General features: G+C 26.4%; 4 protein-coding genes across 10 annotated transcripts; 1 reads left to right on the top strand and 3 right to left on the bottom strand.

Annotated features, from left to right (window-relative positions):
• Positions 1 to 105: 105 nt before the first annotated feature.
• Positions 106 to 2321, bottom strand: LOC124424488 (KICSTOR complex protein kaptin-like). 4 transcript variants are annotated; one of them, XM_046963615.1, is made up of 8 exons: positions 2219 to 2321; positions 1884 to 2110; positions 1536 to 1801; positions 1296 to 1462; positions 1037 to 1215; positions 842 to 917; positions 483 to 774; positions 106 to 404 (listed from the first exon to the last, which is right to left on the bottom strand). In XM_046963615.1, exons 2-8 carry the CDS (start codon positions 2086 to 2088, stop codon positions 333 to 335), a joined length of 1257 nt encoding a protein of 418 aa, XP_046819571.1. In that variant the 5' UTR covers positions 2089 to 2110; positions 2219 to 2321; the 3' UTR covers positions 106 to 332. The 4 variants fall into 4 exon arrangements, with proteins under 4 accessions (XP_046819571.1, XP_046819572.1, XP_046819573.1 ...); XM_046963616.1 differs by having other exon boundaries at positions 2251 to 2310; XM_046963617.1 differs by lacking the exon at positions 2219 to 2321 and having other exon boundaries at positions 1922 to 2054.
• LOC124424487 (little elongation complex subunit 2-like) lies at positions 2301 to 5739 on the top strand. The gene is made up of 9 exons (XM_046963614.1): positions 2301 to 2441; positions 2642 to 3041; positions 3129 to 3362; positions 3463 to 3875; positions 4022 to 4236; positions 4302 to 4489; positions 4563 to 4710; positions 4797 to 5025; positions 5093 to 5739. The coding sequence occupies exons 1-9, from the start codon at positions 2416 to 2418 to the stop codon at positions 5289 to 5291; spliced, it is 2052 nt and encodes a 683-aa protein (XP_046819570.1). The 5' UTR covers positions 2301 to 2415; the 3' UTR covers positions 5292 to 5739.
• LOC124424489 (annexin B9) lies at positions 5443 to 7876 on the bottom strand. 2 transcript variants are annotated; one of them, XM_046963619.1, is made up of 7 exons: positions 7736 to 7876; positions 7314 to 7362; positions 6715 to 7096; positions 6486 to 6638; positions 6239 to 6412; positions 5990 to 6171; positions 5443 to 5906 (listed from the first exon to the last, which is right to left on the bottom strand). In XM_046963619.1, the coding sequence occupies exons 2-7, from the start codon at positions 7338 to 7340 to the stop codon at positions 5853 to 5855; spliced, it is 972 nt and encodes a 323-aa protein (XP_046819575.1). In that variant the 5' UTR covers positions 7341 to 7362; positions 7736 to 7876; the 3' UTR covers positions 5443 to 5852. The 2 variants fall into 2 exon arrangements, with proteins under 2 accessions (XP_046819575.1, XP_046819577.1); XM_046963621.1 differs by lacking the exon at positions 7736 to 7876 and adding an exon at positions 7449 to 7563.
• Positions 7877 to 9771: 1895 nt separating this feature from the next.
• On the bottom strand, positions 9772 to 16452 carry LOC124424486 (zinc finger protein 143-like). Of its 3 annotated transcripts, none has more exons than XM_046963611.1 (15): positions 16362 to 16452; positions 14444 to 14549; positions 14244 to 14349; positions 13799 to 13903; positions 13524 to 13707; positions 13126 to 13312; positions 12971 to 13059; positions 12172 to 12445; positions 11886 to 11940; positions 11604 to 11790; positions 11328 to 11485; positions 10887 to 11256; positions 10466 to 10800; positions 10080 to 10388; positions 9772 to 9981 (listed from the first exon to the last, which is right to left on the bottom strand). In XM_046963611.1, the coding sequence occupies exons 1-15, from the start codon at positions 16393 to 16395 to the stop codon at positions 9775 to 9777; spliced, it is 2706 nt and encodes a 901-aa protein (XP_046819567.1). In that variant the 5' UTR covers positions 16396 to 16452; the 3' UTR covers positions 9772 to 9774. The 3 variants fall into 3 exon arrangements, with proteins under 3 accessions (XP_046819567.1, XP_046819568.1, XP_046819569.1); XM_046963612.1 differs by lacking the exon at positions 16362 to 16452 and adding an exon at positions 14852 to 14878; XM_046963613.1 differs by lacking the exon at positions 13799 to 13903.
• Between the last annotated feature and the right edge of the window lie 239 nt (positions 16453 to 16691).

The raw sequence follows: 16691 nt of genomic DNA on the forward strand, positions 1-16691 counted from the left end.
TTTTCATTTACTGCAGACTTTTGAAAAAGATATCTTCATCTCTATATAGTTTTCTAATATTTTTTTAAATTATTATATTATATAAACAGTATGAATAAATACTACAGGATAATATATATAATGTGTTACAACTGAAAGTAAGAATTATTTTGCATGAAATTATTATTTATTGTATTAATTTTTTTTTCCGAATTTGATATGTATAAAAATACAAATTAATTTAAAAAAAAAAAAAAGTTACGTTAGCACTAGGTTTTTTTTCTTTCTTTCTTTGGTGTATTATAATTAATTCAAGAACAAAAAATATTGTGTGAATTGATATTTTACTACTTTCACCTACCACTTTTAATTAACAAATTTCTAAACATTTCCTTCCATTTATCTTTAACAACTACTGTGTTATGCTAAAAAATGAAAAATTAAATATAAATTATTAATACACACTTTACAATTGCAATATTTAATGTTGAAAATATTGTAACCTGCAATATATGCACTCCTCGTTGCGTAAGAACAATAAGTTCTTTCATACCATCATTGGTTATATCCATATAAGATATAGAATGTACAGGAGCATCAAATAATTTTCGTACAGATAATTCCCATGTATCACCTGATAATGCAAAAATTAAAACTTCCTGTCCATATGTGCCTAACAGTATTTCATTTTGACCGTCCATGTTTATATCCGCAACACATGTACATAATATACAATCTGATAAATCACTACCATTTAATATCATATCTTTTTCCATTCCACAATGCAAAATATCCCTATCAAAATGTATGACATTATTAAGAAGATTGACATTAAAATTAATATAAAAATAAGTTTGCTTACATAAAGACAATAGCATTGCTTGTATTACCAATCAAGATGTTCAATATTGGATCCTCATCTGAGAATGATTCTTTAGCTATTAAAAAAAAAAAATTTTAATTATTTAATTCTAATGATAAACTTATTATTATATACTGAAAAGTTTATACAAACATATTATAGTTCAATTTTTATTTAATTATAAAATTAACCTACATTTACATTCATAATTTAATGATGATGGTGGAGGAATATTATTTCTATGAGGAAATATATGTATACTTGAAATTGGTTTATCATATCTCAATGACCAATTTCTAACCATCTGTATTTCTAAGACATCTACTAAAGCTACTTTGACTAAACCACATTCACATCCAATTGCACTGAGTCGCCTAAAAAAAAAATATTGAGAGGACATATAATTCCAAAATCTTGTCTATAAAAAATTTATAATAATTATTATACAAATTACCATTTATAATTATCAAAATAATAAACACTTATCCATAAACAAATAGCTTGAATATTATGTAGTTCTGGAAAATATTTTTCAATAGATGGTTCAATATACCCATGAGTTAATTTATCTTCCATAATCATATGAATCTTATAGTCACTTCCAGAAATTAACCAAATCACCTGTAAGACAAATATAAAATTAAAAGAACAGATTTTATATTTTTAAAAAGATTTTTTAATAATGTATAAAAACCTCATTGCCAGAAGCTTGATGTGGTAATATCGTATGATATAAATGATATGGAGTATATGATAATTCTACCATAAGACAATTTTGTGCTATAGTTTCAATTGTACTATTTTCATCTCCTTCTCCATCCACAACACCTTCAGAATATATATTCAGGTATCTTTCAACTGATGTATTTGTGCTCGTTTTAATAATTGTTATTCCTATAACAAATCCATCGCCCACATCCATTTTGTTATAAGCATCAATTGCAATAATTTCAGCCCCATCTAACAAAAATGATTAAAGATTTTTATATAAGTACAGCATTTTCAATAAATTTTATTTGACATTATACATAAAATCACAAACTAGGAATGTACGTGAAGAGTAATTCCTTGACTACTGGCCTCAAATTCCATTTTGGCGTAATATGATATTCGCACGAGTATATCTTTCTTTTCAAAGATGCCACCAAAACTTTATTAACCCCACTAAGTGAACATAACTGTGTCATTGAATAAATATTGCTTTGCGAAGCCAATGGAAACCAATGTGCATCAATTAAATTGGTCATGATGATATTATATACACCGATACTACACAAAAATAATTCTACAATTATCACTTTTATATAATGATATAAATAAATTTATATATCCTTTATTTTTAGAATGTTTTACAATTGACGATAGTTGATATTTAACCTTCTAGGATACTACACATGAAAGTTAATTACCGACACAGAAAGATTCATATTAATATTTACTGATAAATGAACTGTAAATTTTTTTTACCCACGGATACATATCTACTGATGATCAACAAATGCGCATGATCTAGAAAAAGGTTATGAAAACATGAGTTTCCTTTATAGTGAAAGTATTTAAATAATTGTGCAAAAATGGAAACGTTTTTAAATATTGATTGGTAAATATATACTGAGAATATTTTTAAAAAAGACAATTATATTCTTTATAATACACAATTTAATTATATTTAATACCATTTATTATTTTTATGTATGATATATATATATATATATATATATATATATATCGTTTTTAATTGTATATCTATTTTTATCTTTATCTATTTTTTTATTTATTTACAATTAATATATATTTTAGGAATCCTTCATTAAATGACATTTTAGATGATGTATTTATTAATGAAGAAAGGTTAACACGAGAAAGTGTAATGTATAGACTATTACATGGAAACTTTGTAAATCCTTTCGATAATATGGATGAAGATTATGAAGCAGTTAAAATAGATGTGATTTCAGAAGATCAAAATAGTCAGGAAAAAAATAAAAACAATGCGACGGTAAATGATATTTCACAGCAAGAATTAAAAGAGAAGAAAGTATATGTACCGGGTTTAATCAGACGACCATGTAAATTTCCAAAGACGTCTGAGTTAAACATAGAAGAGCAACAAGCATGTTTACGGACGTTATTAACATTTTCTGCTTCTGAAAAACCAAATTTAACCGTTAATGATAAGAAAGATTTAGCAGTTTATTTTGTAAGTGAAATAAAAAATATTACACTAATGTAATGTTAATACATTTTACAATATATAACTGATTTCTAAAATGTGATGAAATTTTAGAATCTCAAAGAAATTATAAATGAAGAACAAGAACAATATATAGAATTTGTTAAAGGAAAATGGGATGGAACGAAATTGCAAACAATTTATTGTGAGGATTATATAAATTTACGATGGAAACATAAATTACTTGATATTTTTAGATTACCAAGATATTATATGGAAACTACAAATATTCCTTTTGTTTCGGATAAAGAAATCACAGTACAATTTATACATAATTGCTTACAAAAGGTAAGGAATTATAATTCAGAAGTATAAATAATTATACTTCTTTGATATTAACTAATAAAATATTATAAAAAAATGTTATATAAAAATTATATAATTTTAGGGCAGTCTACCAAAAATAATTTTACCATCTTTGACTAGACCTTTTATATTACAATGTAATTCTAAAAGATTACAAGAAGAATTTCCAATACCTAATGAAAGCAATAATACATCAATAATTCATTTCAAATTACCTGTAAGCAAAGATCCAACTTGTGAATTTTTTGCTCAGGCCAATGATGTAGATTTAGTTATTTCATCCAGTGGTCTAAATTGTTTAGCAAGTAATGCTGGTCCAAATTATTCAAAAACATGGGCATTACCTATAACAATCAAATCTTTTAATGGAAAAAATATTATATATATTGATAAGCCACCACCATCTAATTTTGCTACCGTACCAGAAAAAAATACTTGGGTTTTCAAATATATTTTAAAATCTTTGTTTCAACCGAAACTTATAAAATCGGAAAGGTAAGACAATATTATATAATAGCCGTCATTATAATAACTTTTGCATCTATCTGCATCATTTATTGTATGTATGTGTATATATATATATATATATATATATATATATATATATATATATAAAATAATATATTTTTAATATATATTAGATCATGTAATGTGAAAGTGTATGATGATGATTTATTCGGAAATATTAATTCTGAAAATTATATGATATTGGAAGATGACTATGAAAACAAATTAAATATTTCAAACAACACAAAAGTTAAAACAAATTTTAAATGTGAAAATACAGTTGAAGAAGATAAATCAATGGAAAATGAAAGTGATAATGTAAATACATATGATTTAGAACAATCAATGTGTAAGTTTTAAAACTAAATTACCTGAACTTGTAAAAAGAAAATATCAATAAAAAACTTTTTTCAGCTGATTCACAAGAACAATCTGAAAAGGAAGATTGTGAAGAAAATAATGATGCAGAATCATGCTGTACAAGTAATGTATCATATAATCTTTTTAGAATTGGACCATCTTCTACAGAGAAAAATGAATTAATGAAAAATACAATTAAAGAGTATAAAATGCTAGTGCGCACAAAAGAAGATGGATATGAGGTTGATAAAAAATAATTATTGTTAATATTTTTAATTGCAAAAAACTATACAGAACTCTTAACAAAATTTACAGGAATTAACACCAACACTCAGACAAAAATTGCTTTTAATACCAAAATTAGAACATCAAATTGGATTTGGAGGAGAAGCTTTAACATTAGAAGAAGGATTAAAACAATGGATATCTTTAATGTTTCGTCCCGACACATATCTTGCAAGAGGTATATAACATGGACAATTATGTATAATTATATAATTATATGATAAGAAAAATTTACATTAGTAAATATATATCATATTTTAACAGTAAGAATATCAGCACAAACCTCAGAAATAATACAAATAGAAAAACGTACTACTATATCAATTAATAATGAAATCAAGCGGCTTTATAATATAAAAGTAGAAGATACATTGACATTGTTACATAATGTTATTCAAACTTTATCAAATGTTACTCCTGGTTGTTATATCATCAGACATATTAGTCGAAATGGAGCTTTTGCAACTGTTTACAAAGAAACAGACGCTAGAGGGTATGCATTGTATTTTATTATATCAATCTTGGAGTTTCAAATTATTAATTTTTATAATGTTTTTTAGGAAAAACATTTTAGACTTACATACAATTTATGGGTATATTCAATATAATACAATACCTAATACACCATGGCCTGCATTAGACAAATTATTGGTAACACCAATGCATAAACATTTTAAAAGAATGCCACTTATGTTTTATCCTCAAAAAGAAAATAATAAACGAAAGTTTAAACAGAAAACTAAAAATAAACTAAAATAAATAAAAACTAGTCAAATTAATTTAATGTCTTTTCGTGACTTATTTTTGTAAATAATTATTTTTTTAGAAAGAATTTTATATTTTTAAGAAAACTAAATAGTACAATAACATAAAGAGAAAAAGGACATGTAAATTTATGGATATAGAAATATGTGTTTTAGTAGTATTTTTAATAAATGCGAGATATTTAAATGTGTACATTAATTATAACAATTATTCTATTTATGTGTTAACAACTTCAATATTTACTCAAAAATAAATCTCTCTATAAGACAATATATGTAGGCACAATATATGTAAGTGTATATACTAAAAATATATAAAATGTGTAAAAAATATTAATTTATCCATAATTAAACTTTTAGACATATGTAAGGTACATGGAACTTTTACTATGACCAAAACATGGAGCTCTCATAATGACAATTACATTTTTACAAAAGAAAAGTTGAGATTCTAAAAAAGGTTTATAGTTTGAACACCAGATAATGTCATACTAATATTACTGTACACTGTAAAAGTTCATTTATACTGTTTATACATTGAATATTATGATCAGTATTAAGTAGAAACTAATGACAAAAGAGCTTTTTTGTAGTCACCAGAAGTATCATCCTAAAACATATTAAATCTTGTAAATATAATGAAACATAAACATTAAAAATATTCAATGAATTTAAAGAAAAAGTGATACATACAGCAATCCAACTTTCCAAACTTTTTCCATAACGTTCTTCAAATGCCTTCTTAATATCACCTAAATCTATTTCACTTCTTGATACAATAATACGAATCAAAGTTTTGTCTTTTGTTCCAATTCCATGCATGCTATCATATAAGCGTTCAGCAAAGAAACCCACCTTTGATTTCACACACTTCACTATAAAAAAAAAAAAAAAAGTAAAATAAAAAATCATACATCCATTCGAAAAATAAATTATACTAACCTATTCCTAAGAGTCCTTTTTCAATATTTCCAGAAAATTCTTTTTTAATAGCAACTTCTATATCATGTCCGGCAACCTTTTCATACTCAAGGAAGGTTTGTCTTAATTGTTGATAACTTCGTGTTATTAATATAGCATTAAATTGAGATTCATCTGTACCCCATTGCTTTTCACCTAAGATAACAAAAAAAGAGTTAAATTTGTAAATAAAATATATCAGATAAATTAAACGAGATTTTTTTCATACCAGCTTCATATAGTGCTTGAGCATCAGCAATTGCTTGATCATGATCTATTCCTTGATTCTCATCCCTGTTAGCCTGAACAAGAGATACTAATAATCTTTTGAAATGACCTGAAGTATCTCCTTTCAGATCACTTTCCAAACTTTTACTATATACTGAAAATATAAATTCAAATGTCAAATTTTTCTTTAACACGATTACAAATAATAAATTTATAAAAAAAAAACTAACGATTCTCATAAAATGCAGAAATTGTACGAATGCCATAATTACTAAGAGTACAAAGAATTTCTACAATTGCTTCTTCGTCGGTTCCTAATCCACTTACTGCATTATGCAATTCTTTAGCATAATAATGTGGTAAAGGCGTCATAAGGGCTATTATTACATCTTCTAATTTCCCTGTAAGTTCACTTTTAAGGTCACTTATTAGATCTTTTCCATATAAAGTTTTATAAGCTTCTGCAATTTCTAAACGTTGAACAATTCCTCTTCTGGTTAATATATCAATAATGGCTTTCTCATCAGTTCCAAATCCTTTCATTGCTTTACGAAGCACAGCTGCATCTGCATTAGCATCAAATGGATCTGCAGGATACACCGTAGGTGTACACTAAAACAAATTATTTGATAAATCATTAAGAAACCAACGAAATTCCTTAAACAAGATATTAATATAAAAAATTTCTTAAATGAGACTAAAAAAAAAAAAAGAAAAGGAAAGAAAAAAAAAGAAAAAAGAAAAAAAGAGAAAAAAGTATATAGTAAGCAAAAAGTAGGTCATTAAAAAATTCACTATAAAAGAAGTAAAAAATCTGTTCATTATTTACCTTGAATGGATAATATTGTTGAGACATTATAAGGCCGTTATAAATAACACTATAAACAAATTAATTTTATTAATACATATATTTTTAACAAGTTCTAATTTTATATTATTTCTCTATATATAAAAAAAATTTTACATTTCACATAAGATAAACCATATCTCATTATTTAAAGGATTCAAATGTTAAACTAATTGAATATATCGATTTCAAAGAAAATTAACTGTCGACATGAAATACATCTATATGAGTGTAGTGCCCTGCCCACTTATTAATCATCCTTGACATTTATCAAATATTTTGTAAAAAATTATTTGTGATGTATTAATCTATTAAATCTAATTACACACGGATGCATCACATATATATCATTTTATTATTTATATAATTTATATGACAAAAAAGAAAAATGTAATATACTTTACCAGTAGTCTTGCTTTAAGCTACGATGTTTCCCCTATACCGTATATTCGTATAATGGTAGTCTGAAGACTGTGACGTTGAACACGTCAATACGACGATGTTTTATTCGGCGATGAGTAATGAAGTATCATTCCCTACTTATTTAAAGAATAGCAGTGTCTAGTGAGTAATTTCAATAGAAAAGAACTTATATAAATACATTACAAAGAATTATATTCACTTTCGAAAATATATATAGTTCGTTTATCTTTTATTTACATCTTATATTTCTCTTATCTATATTCATTAATTAGAAATGTGTTTTATGGTATGGGTGTGGCATTAAATTACGTGATGTTAATGTTGTATGACGATATAGTATTATATCCTATACGTCACAATACGATACGCTTAATATACTAGTGATATGATTGGTTAATAAAAAAGAATGTGTTCTTGTCATTGGCTGTTTACTTAAAAGAATTGAGGTTGATTTTAAAACGAAACGCGGCAATATACGAATAAAATCAATTTCAAATTAATTAATAGGAACATAATACATATTTTTATAAAATTACTTTTTTTTTTTTATGTTCACTTCGATATACATATTATCGTAAAAAAATTTAATACAACTTATTTTGTAATATCAAAATTCAAATGCGAAACATTATTCAATTTTTTATTTGATAATTACATACAATAAAATTTAACGAGAAAATATTCAAACGGAGCATTTTATGTAACTTTATAGAGTGTAACTTTTTACACGCGCATAAGTGTAATATAAAAGGTAATTTTATACGTATCACGAATATGAAATTCTTTTCACAGCCTTATCGTATCATTGCATTCTCTAATCAGATATTTATATCGTAACGACTGCGCTTATTTATTCTTTTTTTTTTTTGGAGATTTAAAGTAAATGTAATTATTTCCATTTAACTTAATCCGATCATTACTGAGAGAATTATTACTTAGTTATATATTATTTATCGAATGATACGAAAGACATTGCCTAAACACAACCACCACAAAGGATAAAGGAAATAAATTATACTTTAAAAAATGAATAAAGATACTATTGATCTAATTTAAGTATGCGACGTATAAAAGATCGATAAAGATTTAAAAAGTGAAAAATATAAACTTTAAAATATATGCGATGTGTGTATGTATGTGTGTGTATGCATGTATGTACGTATGCTTGTATATATCTTTGTATATTTGTGTGTCTCTATGTGGCGGTGTATAATCATATAATTCAATTTTACTTAATTTTACTTAAAATTTTACTGCCAATTAAAACATATTTTATAACAATTGTGAGACACGTAATTATATCGAAAACTTTTATGCGTAAATGTGACTATTACTTTGAAGTCCTATCTATAAACAGGTGTTTTATTTTTAGAAAGACTAATATAAAGTGTAAAAACAATTACTATCGTCATCGTTTTACGAAAAGATGGAATCATAATATTATATTATACTAAAGTTAAAAGAATATACTAATATCTTGTAAAAATATAGTTTTGTAATATGTACAGGAGTATTACCTAATAATTAGAGATTACATTATAAATTCGTTTTATCCTCAGCGACGACACAAGATTATTTTTCAAAGCGAAATCAATTTAGAAACCACATCTAATATTCATCGAGTCGTTCTTCTATAGTTTATGAAAGTATGCAATTATTCGTTCGTTATACGAAGTATCGTTTCTCTTGCTCATAATTAACTGTTCTGTCCAGCTGGAAACAACTGCAATTTTTATATTTAAAAATGATAGAGCGAAGTATTCTTTATGATAATGCAATTGTAATGGAAGCAGATGCGAAACATCAATGAACTATCAACGGAATAGAAAAATAGATTAACTTTTTTTCTCTTTTTCATGAATCCAAATCTGGCAGAGCGCAATTGGTATAACTATCGTTACTGCTGCTGCTGCTGTTGTCGTTGTTGTTGTTGTTGCTGTTGGAAGTGTCCCGCGTTTCGTTGAAGTGGATGTCCGGTGAATTACCCTTACCAATGAGAGGATTCTTTGATTTCATGAATTTAGTCTCGTGCGGACTGCAAACCTATACATTCAGGAGGAACATTTTCTTTTTCATAATTCTGATGGCATTGTATGCTCTGATAGCGGTTTACTTGAAGCGAGAAGCAGTTTTGATCAACATTTTCCGTAATGGGTTTATCTACTGATGATGGAGAAATCAATCCATTGTCCAAATGATTGCAAACATCTTGTTGTTTATCCAATACCTTTGAACAAAAAATTATAACATTTATATATATATATATATATATTTATTTTTTAAGTCATTTCCGTATAATGATCCTGCTTAAAAAAAAATACTAACCAATTTTCGTTTATCATCGAGTAATTTAATAACTTTATCATCTTCGGTACCACCAATGATACCCGTTCCTAATTTCTTTCCAAGAATTTTCACTTCTTTTTTACATACATTGTTCGGACTATTATCACGCATATTTAAAGGTGTTATTGAATTTTTTAAAAGATCTTCATAAGGAGAAAACATTTTCATATCTTGAAACTGTGTTGTTACTAATTCTTGACCATGATTTTTTGGTCCTAAAATCTTGACTTCTCCAAAATTTGGATAAATTTTTGATAATGGAGATAAAGTCTCATTGTTTCCAAAGGTCTACGGAATGACATATTGTATGAAAGAAATTTGTTAATCATTATCAGTTAAATATATTTCCTTTTTCTCTTTCTTACTTTCGTAACTTGATTTCCTGAATCAAGAATTTTAATTTCTGGATGATTGAGAGATACGATTCCAGTATTGTGATCATTTTCATCAAAGACCATCGGTAGTTTTATTTTGGGATCATATTCCGCATGATCAGGTATTGTAGAATTGTTAATAATAGACATATCTTCTGATATACTTTGATTAGCCTTAAGATAAGACAATGTATTATTTATTATCGATGTCGACGAATGATTCTTATATAAAGAAGAGGCACTTGTTTCTCTTGATAAAGCTGCAATATCATTTCGATGGCTAAGAATATTCGCAAAATCATGATGATTCGAGATAACGTCTAACCCTACATAAACGTATTAAATAATTTTAGTATTAAATATATATAAATATAAAATATTATTGAACTTAATACATAAAATATTAATTCACCTTCGTCGTCGTGTTCTGTAATATTAATACCATTATGATCTATACCTAAAGATTTAGAACCAAGAATGAAGTCATCAATTTTCGATTGGGGTAAAAAGTTAAGACCTTCTATGAAACGATCATCGAGACTTTTGCTTTCTAAAATTCTGATATCTTTGTCCTCTAATATCTCAATCGAATCCATTGGTATTTGCTTTCGTGTTGAATTAGAATTTAAAACCATAATTTGATTATCGGCATCACCAATGATTATATCATTATTGTTATGTAAATTTACAACATTAATAGCATCCGATTCTTCGCTATTAAGAATAGCGAGATCGTGTGAATTTTGAACCATTAGATCACGAGCTTCGTTACTTGTCATTACCTGATGTTAAATTTGTATAAAATATTTATGTTCCTTATAAAAAGATATCAATTAGGCCATTTGAAGATTACCTCATAACGACCATCTTCAGTAGCACGAACAAATTGTATCCCACCTTGAGCAGCAAGATCCAATAATTCGCTACATTCATCGGTCGATGAAATCGTAGATGGATCAAATGAACGGTGCGATTCACCTCCAATATGTTCGGAATACGTAAACTGAGTATCTAATAACGTAGACGGACATGAATCCGTGTAGAAGTAAATTTACATATATTAATAACTACATATTACATTGTTTTTTTTTTTCCATTATTACACGCACGAGAATAATCTAAAAGATACCTTGATGAGATTCAGATCCAGAATCAACAGTAAAACGTGATTTTCCATCAGATTCTATTTTTTGAATGACAGAATTTACGAGCGGCATACGTATTTGTATAGATTTGATATTATCCAGATCTTTAGTACCATTAGAATTATTTTTCTCAGTTGTTCTTATATCTTCGGTACCCGTTGAAGAAAGGATCTACAAAAATATATATGAACGTTCGGTACGCATTAGAAAATTTTTTTTTTATTAATTTCCTTTTAATAAATTAAAAATATGCTTTTATCTCTAACCTCAGGCATCTGATTTCCTTCCTCACCGGGTAGTTGTACTATTCTGACATTTTTACTAGATAAAATTACATACATGTAAAAGAGAGAAAGTTCGAAATATATAAAATATCAAAAAAAAAAAAAAAAAAAAAAAAAAAAAAAATACTTTAACAATATCGAATGCATCTTATACTTTCATAGATATTTCTGTATATAATGCTTCTTAATTTATATGATAACTTATGATAAATTACTTCAATAATTGATATAAATTCGATCTTTTTAAACTCTATTCTTTAATACGTACTTTCTCATAATATTCTGATCATTAAGTCCGGCCTGCGGACCAACTGGTTGCCGATATTTAATACCGTGCTTATATTCTTCGTGCGATCTTAATGAAAATCTCCGTGGGAATTCCTTACCACAAATTGTACAAGTATATTGCATTTTTTCTGTATGCGCATGTGCCTTGACTTTATGACACACTAAATTTGACATTTGGTTAAATCCTTTACCACAAAGCTCACATTTATATGGCCTTTCATTAGTATGGGTGAACACGTGATTCCTTAGATTACCTAAACAAAATATTTTATAATTTTATTAATTAAAACATACAATTAATTGTATATGATAATATGATAAATATTTTCGGTCTAACTTTTACTCTTTTTTTTTCTTTTTTTTTTTTTTTTTAACAACTTATTTACTAATAAATATCCAATAACAAAGTAAACGTTATTCTTATTCTTGTTTAATTTACTGTCATCATTGTTATTGCAAATATGTAACATGAGTATTTAAAAAGAATAAAAAATATATATAAATATATCACCTTGATCCCTCCCGCTAAATAATCTATGATCATAAATAGCTTTCATTCGAATTCATTGTTGAGATATAATCCTTTATATTATCTATTAAAACTGAAAACAAATTGTTTGACGTTTTGTGTATTTTCGTATTAATAGTTAGCAAATATAAGCTTTTGTCGAGTTTTAAATGCCTAAAGATATAAATATTTCTATTAAGAAATAAATGAAACGAAAAAAAAAAAAAAGAAAAAAAGAAATTATTAAATGTATTAAATAAATTACGACTACCTTTTTGATGAAATCCTTTCCCACATAGGTGACACTTGTGCGGTTTGTGTTCGGAATGAGTTTTTCGATGCGAGATTAATGTCGATACTCTAAAGCCAAAACAATTTATTTATTTATTCTTTCATTGTATTAATACGCCATTTACTTTTCCGTACCTGTTGAATGTTTTTTTACAAAATTCACAGACGTATGGCCTCGCGTCGCTATGAATTGCTTTATGTTGACTTAAAGTTGACAATTGTCGAAAAGCTTTACCACAAGCTTCGCATTTGAAATTTCTTTCATCGGTATGCGTTGGTAAATGTCGCATCAATGTATACTGATGTCGAAACTCTTTCGAACCTATTTTGATAAATGATTCAAAAAAAAAAAAAAATAAAGTAAAAAAAAAAGAAAATCGTACATGTTACTATTTCAATATTCTATTTTTTTATTAAATTTTCAGTAAAAGATACTAAAAAGTCAAACATTACGCAATCCAAATAGTATCAACAAGCAGGTAACAAAAAAGAAACAAAAGATTATTGAATAAAAATAAATTGATTATACTTACAAATTCCGCATTCCCAAATTTTTAACGTTTTCCCATCGCGTTTTAAATATTTGACGAAATGTAATCTTGATCTTATATCATCTTTATCGATCATGCGAGTCGTGGACGAAGATGGACCTTCCGTTATCGGATGTGAATAAACAACGACGTTATTATCGTTCGTAGTGATACACTGTTCTAAAATCTACAAAGAACTTTCATTTTATTTATATTTTATTCTATTTGTTATATTCGATTTGAAAAATGAATAAAAAATTTTTCCTCATGCTTCTCACTTTATATTTTAGAGCATCCTTTCCAAGAAGTTTCCCTACCGTACTATCAACTTTAATCACCTCTGATTCGATGCTCGTATCCATGTTCATTGCGTGTGAATCACCCTTTAGAAAATAATTTATTAATTGAACTATACCATAAACTAACGTTTCTCAGTCTATGGGCTGCTCCCCAATATGGGTCGCGGTAAATTTTTAATGAACAGCGAAATGATAGCTGCTACCTTATGCCAGAGCAAGGAAAATGATTAATTTTTAAGAAAATCCTAGAATATTCCTGTAGAATCTTCTTACGAGTATCTTTAAAATAATGTACAATGACTTCGATCTATCAGATTCTTAAAAATTTTACGTTATAAACATTTGTGAGCTGCGGTATCATTACAAATAAACAGAAAATTTAACTTCGGTAAGTTCAATTAATCGATGATAAATAATCGTTTACTTGAATCAATTGATGATCGTTCGAAGACGATAAGCTTGAAATAATTGGAAGATTATCTCTTGTATTATTATCTTCGGTTTCTTCTTTTACATATACCTCGTATACACTGAAACAAAAACAAAAAAGAAGAAAATGTTTGATTAGAATAATTTTAAGATTAATAAGGTTGAATATAAAATACAAAGAATTTCAATGATTACCTGATCACTTCGTCTTGGACTGGCCGAGTAAATTGTACTTCATTTTCGTCGTATTGTGTACTTCCCACATAATCAGCAAGGGTTTCTTCAAAATTATTTGTTTCATCTATTAAGGAAATAAAACACTAAATACGTTGATATATATATATATATATATATATATATATATATGTATGTATAAATTACAAAAAAGTAGTATTTTAAGAAACGATATAAAATAATTCGATAAAATTCATTTCAGGAGCTAAGGAAATCGATTTCATTGATAATGAAACAAAAAGCTTTTTCTACGATTGTAATCAGATCCTTTTAAGCATATACCCGTTGTTTTACCTATCTCTTTCTATTACTATCTTTTTTTAAATATTCAACGTAAAAAAACACATATATATATATATACACACATACACATCATGCACGCGCGCACACACATATCTTTCTTTTCGGCAAACGTATCACCGTATGTAATCATATATCTATCTATCTACTATCGGAACTTGAAAGAAGTTGATTTTCTCACAAGCAGTCAGCTGTCTCATGTTACAGTGTTACAAGCTAATACAATCAACGAGATTACGTTGTACAACATTGAAAGCACTTGCCTTTATGTAATTCGATCAAACAATACAAAAGTTTTCCATTCTAGCTTCAAGTTTTTTTCCTTTCTCTTTTTTCTTTTCTTTTTTTTTTTTTGACAATATAATCCTTTAAATATTATATATATATATATATATATATATATATATATATATATATGTATATATATATAAATTTTTTATATATAAATTTAACGAAATAGCCTCGATTTTATAGTCAATTTGTTTATTTCTTTTTTAAAAATTTTATAATGTAAAAACTCATCTATAAATAAATTTGTCAATCAAGCACACATGCTTATTATGTGTTCTTTTCTTTCTCGATCTCTAACAATAAGATAATAAAATGGCACCACCAATTTGGACATTATATATAATATAATGATTTTTTCCAATATAAGTGATTTTTTTTTCTTTTTTTTTTTTTTTCTTTTATCCCTATAAGATTATACATTCTAATCTATCGTGCGCACTTGTTTGCCAAAGCCATTGGATACTATAGAAACTTCATATTTCTATTAAATTAAACACCGAAATTTTTACGACACGTTTTAATCATAAAATTAAATTAATTTCAATTAAATATAAAAACATTCAAAAGTAATAAATTTTGTTACTCTGTTCATATTAAAAATTCATTTATCATTATAAAATAATTTTTAGAAATTATACGGAACCATTATATTTTTATTTAATGCGATTCAAGTGAAAAAAAAGAATTATTATATTTATTTATTTGGATTATTATTATTGGAATGATTCAAGTTTACGGGGTTTTAATCTATCGCATAATGTGAAACAATAATATTAAAAAGTGTACCAAAAAAAAGAAATTAACTCCGGAATATGTAAGTACCGGGACGTAATCGATTATTGGAAAAATTGATTTTATAAAAAATCGAAAGCCGCTGATTATAAGCTCATGAAAAAAGTTTTAAATGAAGGATTTTAGATTATTTAAAAATGTAATGTCGATGAATGGATCTGATATCTGATATTAAAAATTGAATATTCATTAACTGTTCTAGCGTGTAATCATGGAAATGAAGTGTTATGCATATATCTCTTCGATATTTTGTGTTCGGAAAGACAATCTACTAACTGTAGGGATCAGTAGAAGGGTGATATTGGTAGACGGATTTTTTTTTTTTATTATATCAATAATATTAAATAAACAAAAGCCGCCATTATAAGAGCTCATCTCATTTATGCTTGAAGCGCGTTACAATCGGTTGACTTTCAAACAAAAATAATTGTACGTTTAATACGAGTAAAATATAAAAGTAAAATATATAAAGAAAAATATATTAAATTCTACTTACAATTATAAGTTTGTAGTAGGTTATTATCGGACATCTTTTTATCGTCAGATTTTCTTCTAAAACTATTCAGTTTTCACGTGTGTATCTTGTGGCTGTATTCGCATCGGCCGCCACTCAAAGATCGTTTATGGCATCTTACAGATCAATTAACATACAGCGCCTCCTGACGAATTAATTTTTAACTATGATCTCTTAATATCGAAAGTCGAATTAACGTTCACAAAGTATACGAATAACTCGATATGTAATTTAATCATTCTAACTAATAAACAAATGAATTAAGATCAAGATTTTATAACGCGCTTTTTTTTATTTTTCCTTTCTCTTGCG

The sequence above is a fragment of the Vespa crabro genome, chromosome 5 (genome assembly GCF_910589235.1).
Source record: "Vespa crabro chromosome 5, iyVesCrab1.2, whole genome shotgun sequence".
Taxonomy (NCBI): Eukaryota; Metazoa; Arthropoda; class Insecta; order Hymenoptera; family Vespidae; genus Vespa; species Vespa crabro.